This window comes from Halichoeres trimaculatus, unplaced genomic scaffold (assembly GCF_033239565.1).
Source record: "Halichoeres trimaculatus isolate MK-OKI-2021-1 unplaced genomic scaffold, fHalTri1.1 fHalTri1_scaffold_9, whole genome shotgun sequence".
NCBI classification, from domain to species: Eukaryota; Metazoa; Chordata; class Actinopteri; order Labriformes; family Labridae; genus Halichoeres; species Halichoeres trimaculatus.
Window position 1 is genome coordinate 25874113 of NW_027437188.1, and position 23173 is coordinate 25897285.

At 39.4% G+C, this 23173-nt stretch overlaps 1 protein-coding gene across 7 annotated transcripts in view; it reads left to right on the forward strand.

Annotated features, from left to right (window-relative positions):
• Positions 1–23173, forward strand: part of ncam1b (neural cell adhesion molecule 1b) — a 96845-nt gene that overhangs the window by 33807 nt on the left and 39865 nt on the right. For all 7 annotated transcript variants that reach the window (XM_074678993.1, XM_074678995.1, XM_074678994.1 and 4 more), the window contains exons 2-6: positions 16919–16993; positions 19026–19235; positions 20701–20844; positions 22044–22181; positions 22543–22660. In XM_074678993.1, coding sequence (XP_074535094.1) covers positions 16919–16993; positions 19026–19235; positions 20701–20844; positions 22044–22181; positions 22543–22660 — 685 coding nt within the window. The remainder of the gene's footprint in view (positions 1–16918; positions 16994–19025; positions 19236–20700; positions 20845–22043; positions 22182–22542; positions 22661–23173) is intronic.

A 23173-nucleotide genomic window follows, 5' to 3' on the forward strand; every position in this document is an offset into this window, starting at 1 on the left:
CTCCATGTTTACCTGTCCCTGCTCGTCTGCATGTGTTGTCGTTGGTTGAATTCAGCGTGTGGTAGCACGTGACTAACGTAAAGCAGCGCAATGTCGCAAAATCACAGTCGCAGTACAGCCAATGCTGTTTAGATCCACTTTCATTGATAAAACGGCGATATAAACGATGGTAGAAAAATGACACGATAGACAGTTTTCTATCGTATGTACAATATATATCGTCATATCGCCCATCACTGGTTGGTACCCATGGTGGAAAAGAAGACAAGCCTGTGGCATTAATACTAGAAGTGCAGGAATTCAGTCACTAGTAGAATCATCATGAGTGGTTATTTTGACCACTAGGTTAAAAATAGTCTAATCTGTCTCTGTAGCACCTAATCAATTCACACATCTCATATGTAAGCATATCTCTTAAAGAACAGAACACACCAGCATTACATTTCAACACGTTTAATAACACGTTTATCTCAGACATTGCGTGGGCATCCAACTCACTCCCGTTTAAAGCTTAAAGCATCTCCAGGTCTGAGCAACCGTTGTCTTTCTCACATTTTCTTAAAACTTTTATGTTAAATTTTTACATTTCAAAGTTGTCCTATTGTACAAAAAGACGTTAAACTTGTATTCTACCAGCTCTGACACTTCCCACGGTGTGTTTGCTTGGCAAACAAAGGATACATTTTTGAAAACTATAACCATGAAAAAACTATGTGGTCATTAAGAGCACTTATGGCTTAAATAGGTAGATTGAGTGATATTTTCTACCCCTTAAGTGTAATCTGTATAAAATCAACTGCACATTAGAATATTGACACTTTCAGGAAGAGTCAGTGATCCATAACAGTCAAAATGGCCATTTGTTGTTAATTACCACAACATAAGCCAGCACATCTGGCTGAGGATGTGGATTACCTTACATCAAAGTCTTGTGTGGTCCTGCAAGATCTGATGTTTGTGGAGTCTGTGCCACAAATGTTAAGGGTGCAGTCAAGTGCCCTTTATTGTTCCGTTAAAAACTGGTCCGAACTGTCCTCATTCAATTGATTGAACAGGTGGACATAGTTACTTTTGTTCCAATCCTGGCTTGGTCACTCTTAGAGATGGGTACCTTTCACATTTGAAACGATACGGTACCAATGCCCGGTTCCTGGCAATCAGTAATTTTTGGTACTTTTTTGTGTCTATGTGGTTAAAAATAAAAATTTGTTTGATAATAAAATGTCAATTCTTTTCAATTTAACATATTTATTCTTCAGTATATAACCTTATTATGCTATGTTCATGTCCAGCATGACAAAATTGCCTACTCTTCCACTCCTTCACAGTCACAAGGATGCATTTATGTACCTAAACATGGTACCTTTTGATTTTACATGAATCGGTACCCAATACTTTTGACAGAATTCGGTCAGTACCTTTAAAAGTACCTAATTCGGTACCCATCCCTAGTCACTCTTAGCTCATTCATTACCCTTTCAGTGTTATCAAGGTCAGAGTGAACGCAATTTTTTTTACAAAGGTTTACATTAAATTTGTGTTGTTGTTTTTAAATCAAAAAGACATTTTGAATTATAAAATTATCACAATAAGTAATGCTTTTTTAGTAGATTCTTTCTTTGTTGTCATGTATGAGCTATAAAATGAACTTAATCCTGTCACAATGCTTCTTGGTATGAATCTTAAACTGTTGGAAAGACTGTTTATTTTACTTTTAAATGGTGTTTATTAGAGCTGAAACGATTACTCGAATGATTTGAGGTACTCGATTACAAAAAATACTCGAGTAATTTTCTCCGCCTTGAGGAATCGTTTAATTTTTAAAAAATATCAAAGAGTGGTATTTCAAATAGAGCTGAGGCCATATTAAGAGAGTTTTCAGATCCCTCAAGCAACCTCTAATGCAAAATAGCAACTAGCAACAAATCTAGATTCTTTTCTGGAGTTTGGAAACTAATGGGTCATTCTACGAAATGGGTGCCATTTGGGGCCGCAACATTTTATGAGATGTACAAGGCACCAAAAATGTGTCAAAGTGAGTTTACAAATTTTGGAGCTACCAAAGCAAGTGCTCTTATTGACATGCTGTATCAGAAAACTCTATTTCTTAAAGAGAAAAACTTTCATTTGAAAAATAACTGCTCTTTAACTAAACAAAAATGTATTTTATCCGATTACTCGATTAATCGATGGGATTTTCAGTAGAATACTTTAATACTAAAATATTCGGCCGCCTTAGTGTTAATATGTACGCAACATAGATTTGTGGGAAAAGGAGCTGAGCTGAGTTTGTGGGTTGCCCCCATGAAAAATGTGCCAAATCTTCTTTGCCAGTGCCAAACATGCTGAATCTTGGAGCAGACACCTACCAACAACTTAAGCCGGGCCTATGCTCACAGGGGCTGCCAAACAGGTGGTAATTAAGGACCTGATTGGCAGCACACTGGGGTACCAGAAACTCAAAACAATAGTCAATAGCAACATTTTGGTATTGGTAAGAGAAATAATCTACCAAAAACATCTTACCTTAGTTTTTGTGTTAGTTTTGCTATGATTTTTCTGTACTATGTCAGAATAATTTAAGGTAAATGATCTAAAAGTAACTCACAGGAAGCTACACCGCAAGCACCAGAAAGGATCCATTTGGCTTATGACAAAACAATAAAGTTGATACGGGCATGAAATACAGCCGGCTTTATGATACTTCTGTATCACAGCCAAACACCTTTCAAACAGCCACTCTCTGACAACAGATAGCCGTCTGAATCATCTCCACTGTGGCATCTCAGCTTCTGCTACCTTGGCCTCTTATTCTAATATGTGCTGCCCTATTATATAACCCATAAATATGACCATTACGTCAGTGTTCAAGTCGTATTTTATGCCCTCATTTTTTAACGTTACTTTTTGCTGCCAAATCCTTTTATGTGCTGACTGTTGTTGTAGAAAAAAAAATGGATTTAATTAATCATTTTTAACTCTTACTAAAGGATTTAAATACGTATAGATTGCCATATAAGCCTATTTAAAAGCTGTAGATGCCACGGAGGAGAAGATTTGGGATTAAGATTAAGGTTTTACATGGGTAATTTGGACTGAAAGCCTTGAAATGGATATATTTTAGAACCGCTCCGTTTCTATTTACTGGTTTTTCTTGAGTTGGCACACACCCATTCCTTTAAACCTAACGTACAGAGATTTACTGTGAGATCCAGCCATCTGTTCTGCAGTATCATATTGAAGCAGGGAATGCACAAATGAAGTGTTGAAAAAAAAACCTGACAAGAGTTGCCTCAGCAAGGGGCAGTAATAAAGAGCAAAGCGCCAGCTGAGTGGGGGATGAATTGTCAATTTGCACTCTGGAGACCACATGGTTTGACGAAATGATTCTGAACTTCAGGTTTTTTTGTCTCTCTGATACGTGGTAACTTGCGCAGATGTTGGAGCGACAGCTTCAGCCGCTGAAGGCAATCGCTGCGATCATCAGCTGAAGTTGTGGCGCTTTGTTTTGACAGTCACTCGGATGTAAATAGTCACTCCTCAGAGGCTGCACTGCTGCATCCAATCAGACACCAGCGAGGGAGAGAGAGAGAGCGGTGATGTCAAATATGGGGAGAGGAGAGTTGGGAAACACGTTTCCATAGCAACTGGTAGAAGTGAGTATAACTGTGGTTGAGAGGCATGAGCAGCAAGCAAATACTCACTTGTTCCTTTAAAAGAAATGGGTCCTGAATGCAACCTCTCTGGGATCAATCACTCCCATGGGACAGAAATCTTATGTTGTATAAATCTCCAGGTAGGAAATGTTTTTCCTGCTGAGGAGTAATCAAAACATGTGAATTACATGCCTTCTTTACAGAAAAGTATTTTACAGCATCGGTACAACACTTTTGTCAGAGTAACGTACACATACAACACATCATTAATATACAACTTTATTTCATTTTCATAGCCCTTAAAAAGCAAATCAATCCTTTACTGAGGTGTTTTTTCCGTACAGCTTCTTCTGAGCCTGTCCCACTGACAAATCTGACTCTCTGTGTTTGTTATGATAAACCTACACAATAAATTGGTCTTAGTGGGAGAGTTATTGGCACTTTCTCTCTTCTCCAACGTGGGGGACTAATAGCATCGTGCCACAGTATATTGTTGGGTATTGTGAGTCAGTCACTTGCGATGTATTAAAAGCACATTGGCAGCTTTACTGATGCAGTGACACTTCATTTCTGCAGACATTTGAACTGTAAAATGGTTTTCTTCGTTGCGGTTCACGGGCTACCAGTTAAAGGCTGTTTGACTGGAAATGAGGGCAAATGAGTTCATGTCAGTTGCATGTGTATCTGTGCGCCCTTGTCTTTATGACACCCAGTAGTGCTGCACGATTAATTGAATTGCAATTGCGATTTGAGAATGTGCAATTATGTGGCTGCACAAAAGGCTACGATTTGAATGGTTAAATGTGCATCTGTGTTTAAAAACATACACCCATTAGCTGCTCTGACTCCATGTGTGTGAAGCATGGTTGTGACATTAAAAGGGGCTTACTAAAAACATCAATTAGAATAAGAATAACATCAAAATGTTTGTCTTTGATACAAGAACCCTGACGGACACACAAACTTTATGACCTGTATGAACAACACACAGAGTTATATTTAAACTAGACCTCTCATCAGCAAAATATTCAAACCCCTTTCCTTCAGTATTCTGTTTTCTATCTGGCACTTTGAGGGAGTGCGCTTAAGATCTTTTACTGAAACATTTACAAAACTGGGTCTAGGGGTAGGGTGGGGTGGGGTGGGGGGCAATGAACAACTTATTATTAGTGGTTGCTGCTTCTGAATAACAGCATTTTAATTGCACACAGTAGATAAGCAACTTTTCCAATCATTTACTACTACTACACAACCTTGAAATGTAAAAATAGTTTAGGTTAGATCTAGTGTAAATCTGACGCTTTGGAGGAGGAAAAGTTAATCTTGCAGGTGAAAAACGTCATAATTCTATACGACACAACACATTCTTCTATAAGGACAGCAACAGAAAAGAGAAGGCATGGACGGAAGGTGCTGAAGTTTTGGGAGGGCCAGATGAGCTTAACAAACTAATTAATCACCATGAAAGTATGTTGTCATGGGTGGAATTCCTGCAGGAACATGTGGTTCTCCTGTGATCTTGTGATCTCAGGTATCCAGCTGCTATGGGTGCTTCCCTGTGCTGTGCTGTGCTGCACGGCGCTCCAGAGGTGCATCCTGTATGAACTGGCATGCGCCAAAAATCCATTGAACTGCACTGCGCAGTCACCCATCTGTTCCTGAAATCATGAAATGAAGCCAATCTTCGGACGCAGCCACATTCGCTCTGACGCTGGCTGTAAGTTTTCCTTCGAACAGCTACAGGGCGCCTGATCACGTGCCTCTGATTGGAAAATCAGACAATCCTAATAACTTCTAAACCGCAGAGATGGAAAAAAATCCACTCATCATACAGTGTAGGCTGATAGTGAAATCAGCATTTTAGACCCAAGCTGTTTTTGAACCAGGCTGTAAATATGCTTTTTAATGCCGTAAAAGTCGTTTTTTATGGCTGAGTGTGGAAGTGGCTTCTGGTCTCTCTGCAGCCAGCCTCAAGCGGATTCTTGATGAACAACGACTTTTAGCACTTCCCCATAGGCTCCATTTTTACTTGCCCCTTGGTTTGGACGTTCAGCTCGACCACACATCAGTCGTAGAGGCAAAATCTCCACCGATAATAACACAGCTTTGGGGTCCTCCTCACGTCTTAATAGCCCGGTTGTATTCGGCCGTGTGTTTTAGCTTGAGGTGATGGAACATGTTTGTGGTGCCACCTTTTGTGGTAACAGTTCTCTGGCACATTCTGCATTTAAAGTGATACTCTGGGATGGAACAAGTTGGGTCCTATCACAAGGTTTAGGCAGAAATTACCCCTACAGCAGTGTATTTGTGCGGCAGAAGCCCAGGGCGCACGCACCAAACACCCCCTCCCTGCTCCTCTGCCGGTTTCCTCTGTTCTCAGACGGGGCAATATTTTACTTGACCAAATACAAAAATAAACGGACTCCCACCAAAAAAATCTGATATCAGTCTGCATTCACGCTTTATTCAGAGAATTTTCAGCGAGTTACTTTCACACAAAAACACTGCTAAATAAGGCTTTAGTTCTCATCGTGTCTCTTTGTCCTGGCAGACTACCTGCGTTTGTTTATATCTGGCACGCCCAAGAGCGGACTGATACACTAAGCGGCGAGCGCCTCGTAGCCAGCTGTGGCTCTGTAGCGGAGGTAGCTCCGTTTTACGACCTTATTTAGCAGTGTTTTTGTGTGAAAGTAACGCGCTGAAAATTCTCTGAATAAAGCGTGAATGCAGACTGATATCAGATTTTTTTGGTGGGAGTCCGTTTATTTTTGTATTTGGTCAAGTAAAAAATGGCCCCGTCTGAGTGCAGAGGAAACCGGCAGAGGAGCAGGGAGGGGTCTTTAGTGCGAGCACCCTGGGCTTCTGCTGCACAAAAACACTGCTGTAGGGGTAATTTCTGCCCTAAACCTTGTGATAGGACCCAACTTGTTCCATCCTGAGTATCACTTTAATGTGTTTTGCTGCATGTTTGATCTTGGGTCAACCAAACCACCTCCACATCACTAAGGCAGCTCCTCTTTTAGGCACTAAATCCTCATGTGAGGAAAAAGTTGATGCTGCCGTGCTACTTTCACTCTTGGCCATTGTTTTGTACACAGCAGGGAGCGTCATACGTCATTGCGTCTCTGCTCTGTAAATATCCCGAAATGACGAATTTATATCATCAAAAAATTATACCGGTTTTATTGTAAACAGTAAGATACGGCAAACCCCTTACTGGGACCCTTTTTTTTTTCATCCACTGGTTCAAAATAATTGCATCATTTTGCCAAATTATGCAGCACTAGCACCTTGTGTTTCACACAGATTGCTCTGAAGACAGTGATTTGTACATGTCAGACATAAATATGTCATAGGTCAAATACAGATAAAGCACTTGAAAAAATACCATGAAAACACATTTCTGGCATTATGTCAGGACCATGTGCAGCCTTTGCTTACCTTTCATTTGAAGGACAGATCAGATCCTTTGTTGACACTAGATTACAGATAGAGCAAAAGTTTCAAACTGTGGCTGCTAATTCAGCCGGCTTAGAGTCGCGCTTGTGTGTGAGGGTATTTTACGCTAACAGAATAGATAATGAACATAATCCTGCACGGCAAGCCAAGCGAGTCACGGTTTGAGTTGAGGCTTAAAACATCCAATAGCATGGACTACAGCACCAGAGGTGTTGTTCTGAGATAACCACAGAGGCCAGAGGACAGCTCAGCTTAAACTCTCATCTATATGGTGCTCCAGCACCTCACATCTTATCACTTTGCTTTGGACACAACTGTGGAAAAGTCAGTGTGTTCCTGTGGGCGAATATGTACTCAAGACACAACTGGAGCTGGGTCGAAGCTACATGAGGCTATTTAAGGATCGCCAACTGCAACTGCTGATTACTGACGCCCTAGGGCATTAATGTTCATCATTTTCATTCATGAAATCACCCCCTTCCATCAGCGTCACTACACAGACCTTCACAGACACGTGCATGGGCATGTGCATGCTGTGATATTTAGTGGCACACTGCTACGGGCTTGTGCTGCACAAATCTTGAATACGACTCTTAAATGCTACAGCCATTTGAATTTGAAAGGGAGCATCATGTGTGGATCTTAGCTGCAGTTACAACAACATAACATAAAATATTTATCTTTGCTACAATACTCTGTGATCTTCGTTTAGTAGCAGCAGAGAAACCCACTCTACAGCTGAGGAAAGGCTGTCATTAATTAATCGTGATATTACTCTCTGCTGGTATAAATTTAATGAGATTTTTCTAAGACTGCAGTAATAGTGCGGGTGTATTGATGACCTACAGAGACATGAATTATTGACACTGCAAGCTGTCTCCTTTAGTCATTATCAACCAGCTTCCAAATGTGACATTGCCCACAGCTACAGTAAATATTACGTCACAGTTGAGCTGCCAGTGTCAGAGCTGCAGCTCCTGTGTTGCATTCATAGTCACCTTCTTCCTTCCTGTCCGCCGACCCCCCAAAAAATGAGACCAATAGCTAGATTTATTGCTGGTGTTGTCTTAGTATTTCTCTTGGTGCAGCGGTAAAATTGAGGCAGACCATCCTGCTCGGCTCATATTTCATGTGTCAAGCTGAACACATGGTGCGGTTGTAAATAAGATTTAATTTGCTGCTTAGATTCAGGGACAGGCCAGCATTCTTCATATGCTTGTTGGCAGCGGATCTTGGGGTTTTAAACATATTCCGTTAACATGTCTCAAGGCAGAGGTTATTAAATCTAATTATCTTTTTTGGTTTCTATATCCATCCTTGTAAGGCTTAAGGGAACATATTTTGGCTGAAATGTGCTCTAGGACCACTTGTAGGTTAAACCATAATTAGTGTCTTGATGTCTGTGGTCCAATTCCTGACATTGATGGGAATTTCTTTAGGCCATTTGTCCATATTTCTAAAATCCTTGAAAGAGACCCTTTATTTGTGCTGTGGGTTTCAACCCATAGTTTGTCAATGATGGCTAATTCTGGCCTGGTTCAATTTTGTTGTATAAGCCGTTGAATCAAGAGCTGAAATCCAATGAAACATTTATCCTTGTTCTTGTTTATTTCCCTCTTGGAACCTCATCCAGCCCAGTTTCTTTACATGTCTGCTCTTCACAGTTTCCAGGTTGTTCAGTTTCCTATTATCCATACATTGCACCCTTTAGGGCTTGGTATTTCCCACATCCTGATAACATGATAATGTAGGTCATGATATAGGGTATATGATCCAACTCACATTGATTTTGTCCCACACAGAGCTTACAACTATTCCTTATTGCTGTGAATAACAGGGAAGGGAGTAACACCCTGACTTAAATCTATTGCTGTCAGGAAATTAAGACCATTTTACCTAGATAATCACAAATTTTGTAAATAAATAATACTCCGCATAAACACAATAAAAATGTAAAGTGTTGTGTGTAGTAAATCTAAATTTACTGTATGTTCTGTTAAAGGTGTTAACCTGACCCATGCATACCACTAATCTTTTTCTTTTTTTTCTCCTATTGGAATAAACAGTCTGTTCTCATAATGCATATTTCAGCCAGTCCTAAGCAATGAAAACAGACTTTTTTTACTGATGGTGAAAAAAAAGTTAATCAGCAGTATGCATGAGCCGGGCTAACACCCCATCAGAGCATTAGATCTAATGGCGGAACACCCCACCATTACATTCACTAACAGCAGGATTATTGTACCTGTCAGGCTGTTTTACATCATGCTGATGTGTTACCTTTTAAGATGAAATACACAAAGAGGGCTGATCTTAAGGGACTGAATGAATCCTTTGGAAAAGTATGTTGATGTCCAGACATACAGTAATTTTTTCATTTCTTTCTGCTGTCTAAGAATGCATGTGCAATTCGAAATTGTTTGATTGACGTTTTCCAGGAAGTGCTCTCTCAGCCATGCTCTCATGGTGCAGTTAGTTAAAGGTTAAATTCGGTTTATACAGCTTTTACATTGTTTATAGAATGAAGTAGAACAAAATACTCACCAGAAGGCTTTCCTGATCCAAGCAGTGCTTCAGGAGATATTTAGATCCAAAATCGCTCAGTGGACGTCCGTATAATGGGATCCATCAGGGCATAGACAGCGCAGCTCCTAAAACTGCATTAATCGTCCAAAAACTCATGTTTTTCACCAATATTTCATCATGGTCCACTCCGGGTTAGTCCTCTGCTGCAGTAGTGTCACTCCAGACAGCACTGTGGGGCTGTACTGACCCCTGAACTGACAAAGACTTTGTCTACGATTGCCCCTCCGTGAGTCGTCATGTAGCCTGCCGTCTTCCCCTGAAACAATGAGCCGCACTGGGCATGCGGGAAGGGGCAATCGTAAACAAAGTCTTCATCAGTTCAGAGGTCATTACAGCCACACAGTGCTGTCTGGAGTGACACAGACTGCAGCAGAGGACTAACTTGGAGCGGACCATGATGGGATATTGGTGAAAAACACAAGTTTTTGGACGATTAATGCAGTTTTAGGAGCACAGTGTCTATGCCCTGATGGATCCCATTATACGGACGTCCTCTGCATGATTTTGGATCTAAATATCTCCTGAAGCACTGCTTGGATCAGGAAAGCCTTCTGGGTGAGTATTTTGTTCTACTACATTCTATAAACAATGTAAAAGCTGTATAAACCAAACTTATCCTTTAACCTACAAGATGAAGGGGCAAAAAATCTGTGTTAGAAGTTTATTCTACTATTAAAAAAGCCTATCTTGAGGTTTAGGTAATAAAAAGTCTTGTGAATGAAGTAAGGATGATTCTCCACTTAAAACCCTTTTCTTTAATCTTTAGTGCATGCTCTTTTAAAGCCCATAATGTGTAGATGCAGTCTTACCTGGGTTTAAAACGGATTTGTCACCAGGGATTCACATGCAGATTAAATTTCCAAGACACACACTTGCTTCTTGTAATTTGGCCACGGCCTGCTGTCAGAGAGTTTCTGCCCTTTTAATGGAACTTGAGGAGCTGGCTAGCCTTTTTCACATATAAGAATTGAGCTGTTGGTTGCAGAGCAATTACCCTGTCTTGTGTAGCCTTATTTTGGATGAGGAACCCTGACTCTGCCTTCGATCAGCAAGGAACCAATTAGTGCTTTTGCTACAGCTACAGAGAAGTTATATATGGAAAACCCCACTCAGGTGTGTGTTGTTGTTTATTTTCCTGTTTCACAGAATAAAACAGAGACACGAAGTGAGAGACAGGAACGAGGATGATCATGTGATGGAAATTCCCTTTGGGACCGTCATTGCTTGAACGAGCGCTTTCTTGGAAGATGCTTTGCGTTGTTTGATGTAATGCAGAAAAAAAATGTGTTATGAAATCTGCTGACAGCTCTGACAGTCTGGTTTGTTGACTTTTTGACTTTAATGCTATGGATGCTGTGAAGTTTCATTGTCTCAACACTCAAAAATTGCTCAACTTACCGTCACTCCTTTACCTTCACTATCAAGCAAGACAATTTGTCTTCCTCAGCTTCTGTTTCTTAGGGGGGCAGAGTCTGATGCACATTTAATATTAACACCCAGCCAGAATGACTACATACTTGTTTTTAGACCATTTTTATCTTACATTCAACATTAAAAATATCTGACACTGCTTATGATTTACAGCTCAAATGTATAAGTAGGTAAATATCTGCCTGAAGGATTCTGCAGTGTCTGAATTTTTATAACATTACAGAAGCCACAGTTAATCCTGATCCATCCAGTCATGTTTCATTTGTGTCTGTATGTGTCTGTGGATCACCACAGCAAAAATGTCAAAGGGAATAAGTGTCTTAACAAAATGAGCTTACGCTTTTCCGCTCCAGGACCACGTAAAATTCACCCAGCTTTTTTTGGCTTTGTGCTACGACACGCTGACTCATCGTTTACCCTGCATTTTACCCCGACTCTCAGCGCCACTCCACCTATGTGGCCCCTTGGGACTGACGAATGAAAAATAGAGACGCTGGAAATGTTTGAGGATTTATCAAATGGGGCTTATTCCACTGACCTCGTTTTAACCCTTCTACTTCACACGGGCTGTATTAATGGGTTTATCACTTTATTTCTGTGCTCTGTTATCACTTTCCAATCCTGGTCTCAGTCACATTTCAACGCCGAGCAGTTTTTTTGAGGATTTTTCTTGGTCTGCTTAGATAGTCCTGGCTTCAGGCTCTTTCAGACATTGAATGTGATAATGGGCTGTACAAATAAACTTCACTCGACTTGAATAATCATCATCGTGCCTCCTCTGCAAATGAGCCGCCTGTTTGTTAGACTAAATGAATCCTAACCCTGCTTATTTCCCTATCCAATTAAAACCAAATCCTTATCCATAAATTAGCATGACATCATTTTAGTCAGTAGTTTGTATGAAAATGAATTGAGAAGGGTTTTGATCCCTGATGTTTATGTCTGTTTAACACCAAACCCTGCTAACATGTAATCAAACAAATTCAAACAACTAAAAGATTTAAACATATGCAATCAGGGGCGGCGCTATGTGATCTGTATAACTGTCAGTTGGCTAACATAAGGATAATGGTAGAGCAGACTGTAGACACTACAGTTATCTTCATTCTTTCATCCTTTCCAGGTTTACTGTATCTTATTTTATAGTTATAGACAAACATTGGCTCTTAATAGTTTTGGGTTTCCAAAGATAGAGAGTTTAATTGGATCATCCCGAACTTAAAAAGCCTTGTGTGTTCAAAATTAAGCCAAAGAAGAAAAAAGAAATGCAGTTCCTTGATTTTCCACTTGAGGGAGGCTCCAAAAGCTCAGGACATCTCATTAGAGCTCATGTTAAAATGCCTTTTTAATAGAGCCCGACTGATTAATCAGTCAGGCCGATTAATCGGGCCGATTAGGCCTGTCACCGATTAATCAACATCGGCAAAAATTTAGCCGATTATAAAAATTTTTGCTCCACGGAGATTCTGTCGCTCCTGCTCATGTTTGTTGGGCTGCACACTGCCCGAGTGCCCACCCCCTCCGTCCACCATTATCTAATGTAAGACTATAGAATGACGTTTTAGCATCATGTAAGTTGCTCATTGTGTGTTTACATTTGTAATTTTTTTATATTTACTGTGTTTAAAGTTTGACTTATTTATTTATTATTGTATTTACAGCTTGTTCTTATATATTATTGGTTAACACTACAGTTCTTATGTTGACAGTTTTATATTTTAACTTTCTTGTTTAAATTTAATAGTTCTGTCTCTGTCTTGAATCATATGGGTATTATAATAATTTGTGTTTACATCCAGTATATATCCTGTGTATATCAATAAATTTATTAATATATATATCAGCCGATATATTGGATATTGGCTTTTTTTTGCCCCCAGTATCGGTATCGGCGTCGGCCCCAAAAATCCCGTATCAGTCGGGCTCTACTTTTTAACAACAGAGTTGTTTGAAGCTGAACAGTTGAAAAACACTAGATGTGTCTCCACTGATTCACTGCCCTGTCTCAACATTGGATCCAACAGGTTTTCACAGAGTGGGACAGGAAGTCCCACTCAATTATATAAAATTGTCTGTTTATTTTCAGAACAAAACAAAGCATGTCAAAACCGAATCATAGTTAGCTTGACAGCAACAACAAACTGCTATAATTAGCGGAGCCAGATGAGAAGATCACAGGTTGAGGTTTTACTGCCGTAGTGAGCAATGAGAGCCTCATAATTGGTGTGGGAAGCATAAGAACTCCTCGATATCACGACTCCAGCTGTCTGGCAGTCCTGCTACAAGCCAGACTGAACATGGACCTGTTGTGAGTTGACAGAGAGCACGCAGTCAACATGCAACAAAGCAGATATAAAACAGACACAGATCTGGTGTATTCCTAGAGTAATACAAAATAGTTCACATCTCATTTAATGTTTCTTTGTTTATTGATTCTGCACAGAATTGGGCTTTAGTAGGTTCATGGCTAATTGAATAGGCTAATATGGAAACCACTATCTGTAGCCCTCATTAGAAACCACTGGGTGGCCTGGCCCTTACAAAGAGGTTTTAATTCTTGACCCAATGCATGACGGGACCTCCAAATGTCAGGGAAATGTTCCTGTTGCACTCCAAAGAGTTCTAATAATTACAAAATCACAGTGTGATTAATCAGTCCCTTTGATTCACATGCAGCATGGAGAGAAGACCTCTGCTTGGTGTTTTCTGCCCACACTGAGATTGTCTTGCCTTACATACAGTTAGAGCTGAGGTATTAAAAATTCCACAGGACATCTTCCCCGCACCCTTCACAAACACACCAGACCAAGACAATCACAACATCAGTTGTTTGGATCCTGACTCAATTCTGGGAATCTCTTTTAAAATGTTTTTCAAACTTGAAACAAATATGGAACAAACCTAAGACAAGGGTCTGAAACTCAAATTGCCTGAGGGCCATTGAGCATCCAACATTATCCCAAGGGGGCCTCTTAAAGTGTTCCACAAACAAACAAACAAAACTAGAGAAGCACTCAGAGAGCGCAGACCTCCACCAAGCATATTGTGATTGTCACGCAACACTTAAATCCTACTTTAATGTTATACTCCCTTTCAGCAGACTGTCTGCTACAATTTGGTGTTAGTTGCAGGTTTGTATGATAATTTGTTACCTGACAGTGTTGAAAATTTTGATGACCCAGTACATATTTCATATTCCGGATCTTAGGATCAAGATTATTGACAAGATGTAGATTATACTTATACATCTGTCAGAAATTATGGTGACCTTTTCTTTTGCAAAGCAATCCGACCATTTATTGTGGAGTTATATGCACATATGGTGAAAAAGGCCATATCTCACAATGATAAAGAATCCTTTAAAAAATCCAGGATCCAGACAGTGATCCAGATCACCTCCAAAATTTAATCATTTCTTCCTTATCCCATTTTGAACATTTGCTGAAAATTTCATCAGGATCCGTAGGTGACTTTTTGAGTTGTGTTGTTCACAAACAAACAGACAAACTCTCCCAAAAACATTCCCTCAGAGGCGGAGGTTGAAAAAAACAACAACATTGAACTGTTCAATGAACTTTACCTCTCAAAACGACTTTTTCACAGTCATATTGGGCTCTTTTTGACGAATGCTTGCTGCCGATCACACGGGAGCGCTTCTCAGACAGCTGGGCCACATTTGCTCTGACGGTGACACTGAAGGTGGCTATTGAAACACTCAGTATGGATTGAACATGGTCATCATTAAGTCAAGACCTATTCTGTGATTTACCTCCTTTCTTGCCTTCTGGATTACATTTTGTTATGTTGACAGCTCTTTCTTTAGCTGTGCGGCTCATGCGTCCGCTAAGAACAGCAATTTTCTCTTTGCACCTATAACAGGTGTAATTCCAAGTAAACTTGACAGACAGAAATAGATGTTCACCCACTTTTCCTGAAACACTCTGTGCCTGATGTAAACCTTTATTGTAGTCTTTGAAAGAAGCATCTCGATTAAAGGTTTTGAGGACATAAGATTTTTTTTTTCTTGGATATCTATAAATTGATATCATGTGGCAGTCTGTATGGTGTCGCCTGCCTTGTCTGGCCAGTGGGCTTTGAGTTTAAGATCCGTGACCTAAGAGTTCTGAAGCTTAACGTTGCTAGCTGCTTTGCTACACACATTACAGTAGTATTTCCTTAATTCTTCTCCTCAATGGTTTTGTTGTGGTTTATCTTACAAAAAAGTTTATAAACACTTGTGTTTTTGCTGTAGATCAAAATTAAGTCATTAAGTCATGTTTAATGTACATCAAATGTTATTCTTGGTGTTTGGTGGTGTTGGCTTGGCTGCGTTAGCTCTGATTCCTTTTTGAGTCAGTTCACTTCCTGATTGGCTGTTGTCTTCTTTTACACAACTACAGGCTTCCCTGTCCTTTAGTTCCTTATACATGCAAGAATCCTAAGTCCTAAAATTAAACTAATTTAGAATGTACGATATCAAATCAATCTGGTGAGCAGGATTAGCAAAAAAACAATAAAAAAAAGTTAAAATACATCACACTTTTTGAAAATCTGGCAAGATAATTTCTAAAACTATCAAACACGGGGTCATTTCTAACTTTTTAGCAGAAGCCTGAAGCCTTATTCATTGTCTGGTTAAATTAATATCTTTGGCACTTGGACCATTTGTCCAAATTGCCTTTAAAAAAAAAAAAATCCTGTCTTAATGTGTACAAATCTGAATGGACAGACGATTTAAGAAAAGGGATTTCGCTAACACTCCCTCACCTTTCCCTGTATAATGATTCAAAAATTGAATCATCCTCTAGCTGTCATGAGGAAATGTCGCCTCTCAGGCTTTGAACGTGATCAAAATAAAACAGTTTTATCTCATAATTTCATGTGCAGGGAGTGCAAAAATCTGACTTCCTGTTTTCTTTTGGCCAGTCTTCACTAGATGTTATCTTCTTATTTTCCCATGTCTCAGTACTACTGTATGTACCCTCTCCTGTCAAGACCTCCAGAGAGAGAGATTGTTTGTGTGTGTTCATACTCATGGTTGTAAACACACATATACACACACAATCTCGCTCATGCATAACATAGAGCAGGAATTGGGGCCTTTTTAGTCACACTCCTTAGTCAACCACAGGAACCCTTGACTGTCCCCTTGGGAGACTCCGGAGGAAACAAGTGAAGCTTTGTTCTAATTAAGCGCTGAAACGTTAAAGGCTATACTTCTGTCTGTGTGGAATAACAAAACTCTGTCCTCTCCATCCTGTCTTTGATCAAGTGCAGTGACAGGCTCTGCATTTATCTCTCTCTGCAGACAGAACAATCTCATGACAAGTTTTTAAGGAAACTTTAATATAGTTTTTTTTTTTTTCTTTCGGGTACATTGGCAGTCCAGCTTTGGTTCTCTCCAACTGCTGAATGCTAATGTGCATAATTGCAGAGCTGGCTGGATGTTATTTCTGTTGAAAGTGCAGGAAGACAGCAGGCAAGAGAGCAGGGAAATGTCAAACAGTTCTGGCTGCTGGAGCAGAAACTCACATTGCCCAAGTTTGGATTTGCAGGTTGACTTCTTTCAATAGATATTGTGCATACGCTACCTTTTCAAACTAGTGACACTTACTATACATGTGCAGAGATGACAATTCCTACAGGCAACGGAAACTCCAGCTAATGGATTGACTAAATTTGTTATTGCTATTAACATATCTGAGTGTTTTATAAGTGCTTTATTAAGAAAGAATTGAAGTTCCTTTTTTTTTTTTTTCTTTTTTGTGTGTTTGTATGTGTTTTAGTTTCCCTGGAGGTGCAGATCACACCAAATCAGGGGGAAATTAGCCTGGGAGAGTCCAAATTCTTCATGTGTGAAGGTAAGTCTTCAAAATCGCCTTGATTATAGCAATTCCATTCATAATTCTGCAGAATTTAAGGCTTACTTTATGCATTATATTTTGAAAAGAAGAGAAAAGTTTAATTGAAGTTGAAGAAAATTTAAAGATAAAAAAAAGATATAAACAAAGTTATCAGAAAAAGTGTATTTTACAACATTTTCACAAAAATTAAGCTTAATCCTAACAGTGTTTCTAATTGAAAATAAATATCTTTCATCTGATTTTTCCAAGACAAATACAGGACAATCTTAGCAATTCACTCATCATAAAGAATCAGACAACATATGTTTTGTTTTCCTTCACGGTGTGCGTTTGTGACAAAACCCCGACCAGCTACTGAGTTGACGTAGGCTTATTATTTAATGTTTCCTGATTTCTGCTGCTGTTACTGTGAACAGTCTCATGTCGTCAGCACGATCTATTGTGCTGATCTTTAAGGCCTGAACCACACGTATATGGATATTTTTTTGATCGGATATCTTTGTCCCCGTTTCAAAAAAATCTCTGTCCACACCACAGAAATATCTCTGTCCATACGAAGAGGCCAAACTGAAAACGATCGCCTCTGAAGCCTGCAATGCCATGCCTGGTTGATAAGTGGCAGGTTGGAAAAATGTGAAAACCATAGAAGAAGAACGTTATGAGCATGCGCAGTCAAACACAGTGACTTGTTGCTAGGTGCTTGACGTCATTGCGTCAGCAACAGCTCCGTTTAACACCGCTATACGGATCCACTCAACTGGATATTTTTTTATTTCTTCACTTTTTTATCCGTTTTGAAAAATCTCCGTTTATGTGGGTGAAATCGCCTGTTCATGTGGTTGAGAGGCCCAATTGGACAGAAAAATGTCAGTTTAGGAATATATCCATATACGTGTGGTTCAGGCCTAAGTCACATTCCATAAAACTATTTACTGTGCACCTGTCACTGCAGGTGCATTTAAGGACTGCTGTAAAGTTGCAGTGATACAATTCTTAAGTTGTGTGTCCATTAAAGGTAGTCTCACATTGGTTACAGAGGGAGTTTTCTTTTGAAGCCTACTTGACTTGAATTTTTGAACTTTTTTTCAATAAATCCACTTACATTAACTTTGAATTGGAAGGACAGTCAATTATTAAAACTAAAATATTACACAAGAAAGTGTTATGAGACAGAAATGTTACAGATTTAGATGCTTTGGTTCAACCTCATTACCAGTTTCTGCTTTATGGATGCATTTAAAGATAAATTGTTTTGACTAAAAGTAAAGAAAAAATATATTTTGACTTAAGCTAAACCAACTCAAAAGACTAAAATGTGACTAAAACTCACTGATATTTCCATCTAAAGACTGAGACTAAATCAAAAATAGCTGCCAAAATTACAATAGTGATTCAGGGCTCTCATATGTTCAAAACAAATCGAAGTCTGGTCCTCACATGTAAAGTTGTCCTTTCATTAACCAGGAGAAAAATAAGTGAAGTTGTTTTAGCATTAAGCCAGAAGTCTCGCTTCATATAAGCAGGTAGCAGTCACACACCAGTTGAAATAAGGACATTGAGAAGGCCCTCATGAGATCCATTTCTAAATGAGCTGCCTGAAGGCATCGTCTCTTAATGAGGGAAGAGTGACCATTATAGTCTGAAACAGGAATTAAGTTTCTCAAGCTTAACACTGAGATACTGAAAGCACTAGACCAGTTGTTTTCACCGCAATGCACTCTATTCACCTGTCAGGTTTCTGTGCCTTGCCAGCTGCTGTTATCTACATTTTTAATACATGTTTCTGTAGATATCAATTCTTATTAATATCCTCTGTTGCCTTTCTCATTTGGTCAAGACAGAAAAAGAAACATGTTCTGTAAATCAAGATAATTTTTATTGAAGTGATGTTTTGATTAATGCAGACCGCCAAATGATGTCCCCCTGTGAGGTAGACTGTACAACGACTAACATTATTCATTAAGCTGGTTGTAGGGTTGTATACATTCAAGATAACTTGGTTTTAACACTTCTTTGCCTGTACTCTCAGTTATAGGTATTCCCAAGCAAATAGACTGGTTTGGACCAAACGGGGAGAGGATAGACCTGAACCGAGCGGACGTAACAGTAACTCGTAACGATGAGTCATCCTCCACCCTAACATTATACAAAGCTGGCAGTGAAAATGCAGGCACGTACAGGTGTGTCGCTACCAGCGGAGACCAGCAAGCGGAGTCAACCATCAAAGTGAAAATATTTCGTGAGTATTTGCCCTCACCCAGCATACTTCACATTATTGAGCTCTATGAGCAGAGAAGGAAAGAAAAATCCTGTTTATTGAACTCACACAATTTTATTGACTGCTCAAGGGCAACACATTACTCTTTTTCTTTTCAAGTGAGGATGGATTTTTCATCAGTTCAATAAACGGTCGGAAGACCATTAGAGGGCTGCTTAATGATCCTGTCTGTTGTGCAGTTCTTGTGAGTAATGGCTTTTATTTTCCATGAACGCCAAGCATCAGCAAATGTCCATCAGACATGAAATCCTTTCCCAAACAAAACTTTCCTGTTAATTCAGCGGCTGCTGTGGATTTTTTATTAGAGGTGGTCACCCATGTAAATATTGCATATTGAAATCAATGTACAGTGTCAATCATGATTGGATTTTCATTTGTCACTTGGAGGTTGGGGATAAGCATTTGTCTTTGTGCAGTATGAGAACATTAAAAAAGTTTGCTGCTATTATAGAATAATGCACACAATGCAAAGCCCTCCCCTATAATCAAAGAAAATAACAGCTGTAATTCACCGCTCGTGCTCTCCTGAGGAGAATGAGGGTCACAGCTGCATGTTTTCATGTAGATGTTTTTTCCAATTTGATATAAAAGATAAGCTCTAACACAAGACATCAGCTGGATGCTGTTCTGAAATAGCTCTTCATATTTTACGCCCAGTTGAGATAATTTCTAAATACTCTTCTTTGAATTTGGTACAGTACTATTGTTCAGGTAAAGTTAGCTCTCCATGTCGTGCTGTGTGGAGCTCACATAGTCATATACTAACATAGAGGAGATCTAATTCTGGTCTAGTTTCCTCAGACATATAGATCACAGTAAGCTTGTGAAACAAATAGCTGATAGTTGAATAGAACAATCATCCGTGCAATCTTCAAAAACAGATCACAGAATGTAAAAGGGTTTGGAATGAACTATTTGAAGGAGTCCACTTTTCTATCCTCTAAATCAGTGGTGTCCAAAGGTTCTGCAAGGAGGGACAGATTTGATTGTGTGGAAAGGACCAGTTCATAATTTCAATCTAGACTTGAATCTTCCAATATGTTTTTTGAACTCTGCATATTCATGAAGCACATTTTCACTCCATGAGAAATACATTCATCTAAACAAGTCAACTGTACGAGTTCTTGAATTTGTGCAGATCGGCTCCCTGATTGGCTTATGATTGGTCACAGAGCCTGTTTCTGGAGGTGTCTGGTCTAAATGAAGGCATCAGAAGCCCCCCCCCCCCCCCCCCCCCCCCCCCCCCCCCCCCCAAAAAAAAATGAATGAAAAAATGAATTTTAAATCGAATAAATGTCTTTTCATGGCACTGAGTACTAATGTGTTCCTCCGAAGCAGTCCAGCTAAGGAAACTAAGTTCAGATGAGACTCATACTTTCACATGCAGATCAGTTAAAAATTATTCTTTTCCATTTTTCTTTTCCAGAAAAAATCACCTTCACAAACGCACCGTCACCCCAAGAGTTCACAGAAGGAGACAACGCTAACATTGTTTGTGATGTCGTCAGTTCGCCTCCACCAACCGTCCTGTGGAAGTACAAAGGAGCGAAAATACAGATGGAAAAAGATGGTAAGAGTTCTCTGAGCAGCATGGGGATCATATTTATATCTCACTTGATTTAATTTTAAGCTCCTGTCATCTGTTTTAATTCAGCGCTCTATTAATATTCATGAGTTGTTTTGAAAACTACTTACCATATGAATATGGATTGTTCTAAACATGTTTGATATTCAGTTTGCAGAATGGTTTGTTGAAGTCCATCATATGAAGAAGAATTAAGTAATCCTAAAGTGGTCATGTTTTTCTAATAAGCCTCTTAAAATGACGGTTCCAGTATAGAAATCAGACAAAGAGTTTGGATTTGATGATAAAACCTCATAATGAACAATGTGTAAATCACTCTTCTTTTCCCCTTTCTGCAATGGACAACAATACACATTCAATGACAAAAAAAACACTCAAAACAAACTAAATTGGACACCCTGAGTGACCAAGTGTGGAGACTTGGAACTCTTCATGTTCAGCTTCTGTTGCCATCCTCCTCCAGGGTTTCTTCTGTGCTTTGAAAGGGAAAAAATTAATTTGGTTCTGAATTTGAAAATACAATTGAATCTCTGCTCTTCACCCCCTGACACTGAGCAATATCATATTGTGTATGGTTGTGCTGGTATTGCTCGGTGGAAAATAATAACACAGGCTCGTGTGTGGGTTGTAATAGTCTTTTAAATTACTACATGATTAAATTTATTCTGTTCACATTTCATCTCAAACTGAGGGAGTTCTTGTGGGCTTTAGCCATATTTCTCTTTTTTTTTGGGGAGCTGGTGGAATGAGAGTTGAGGAATGTTCACAGAAATGAATTTGAAAGAGCAGAAATGTGTATAATCTTTATCCAAAAAAGAGAGATGTTATTTTGGTTGTTTTTTATGTAACAGTATCCTCCCAGACAGACACAAATATTGCATATTCCTTTGACTAATGGAGCTTATAAAAAACTGCATAAACTGAACATTATACTTGTTGTATCATTGCAGAGATATTATCAACTAAATCAAGCAGTGACGATAAAATGTTACAGGTTGTCAGCCAGAGATATTTAAGTGAACACTTGCAACGGTTGACAAATCTGGACAACAATTTCCCTTATATATGGAGTTCCATTATATCCGCGTGCATTCCTCTTGGTGCCAAAATGACAGCTGTTTAAGTGTCTGACTTCAGAATACATATCACACCTGACAGCGTATTTATCATGTGCTTCTTTTTAGTTCGTTTCAGAGTACTGAGCAACAACCACCTTCAGATCCGCGGAATAAAGAAGACAGACGAGGGCTCGTATACCTGTGAGGGTCGCCTCATGGCCCGCGGCGAGATTGATCTGCGGGTCATCAAGGTCGTCGTGAATGGTTAGCGGCCCCCTCTCCCTCCCACTGTTTCCTTTTCCTTTTTGTTCCTGAGTGCATGTTTTTGTGTGGCAGGTGTCCCCCGATGCCTAAATAAGCTGTAGATCCTTAGAGGGGACCAGGCAAAGCACCAGAGTGGAAACAGTTGCCCAGAGCAACCGTGTATCAAAGATGTTCCATGCTAATGAAGTCTGTTTCCTGCAACTTCTGAGCCCAGTAAATGAGTGTGCCTAAAATAAGTGTTCTGAATTTGTCACTGCTCCTGCCTGTTTTCCCTCCCACTGTCTCTTTATGTGGCCATGTCTAGTGCCTTTCCATGAATATATCCTTCTGTTTATCAAATCATTTGTCTCTCATGTTTCAGTGCTCCCAACCATCAGAGTCTGGCAGTCAGAAGTGAATGCCACGGCAGAGGTCGGGCAGCCCGCCATGCTAACCTGTGCTGTTGATGGCTATCCTGAACCCATGGTGACTTGGACAAGGTGAAACTATGCTTGAAGCTGCAGACGGATGCTTTTAACATTCTTAGCAGCACCCCTCGGTTTCCAATAGATTGATTGCTTTGATACATAGAATGACAATCTTTAGGTGCAGATGTATGGCAGGTACTTCATCATGTTTACTGCTTCCACATTCTTTATGTAAGTGTTCTAATATTTTACAATTACCCCACAAAAATATGCCTTACATAGAAGAAAATCCTTGTTTATTAGATTCTGGTCATGAAAACAAGGGCTGAAATAGTTTTCACTTGCTGATGACAGTGTATGAAAGGTTAAAGGATCCCTGGATGTGTTTAATATATTCCTGTAAGAAACAACATGTTTCTCTGAAATTTGATTTGAATCTACCAAATAGGTATGATACTTCGACCTCAAATGTCAAACTGTTACCATTAGGAAAAAAATTCTTAGCTTACCAAACCCTATGAAGATTATCCTCTGGGTTTTGCTGGTTGAAGCATTGAATATTCATAATTTTGTATAAATATCGAA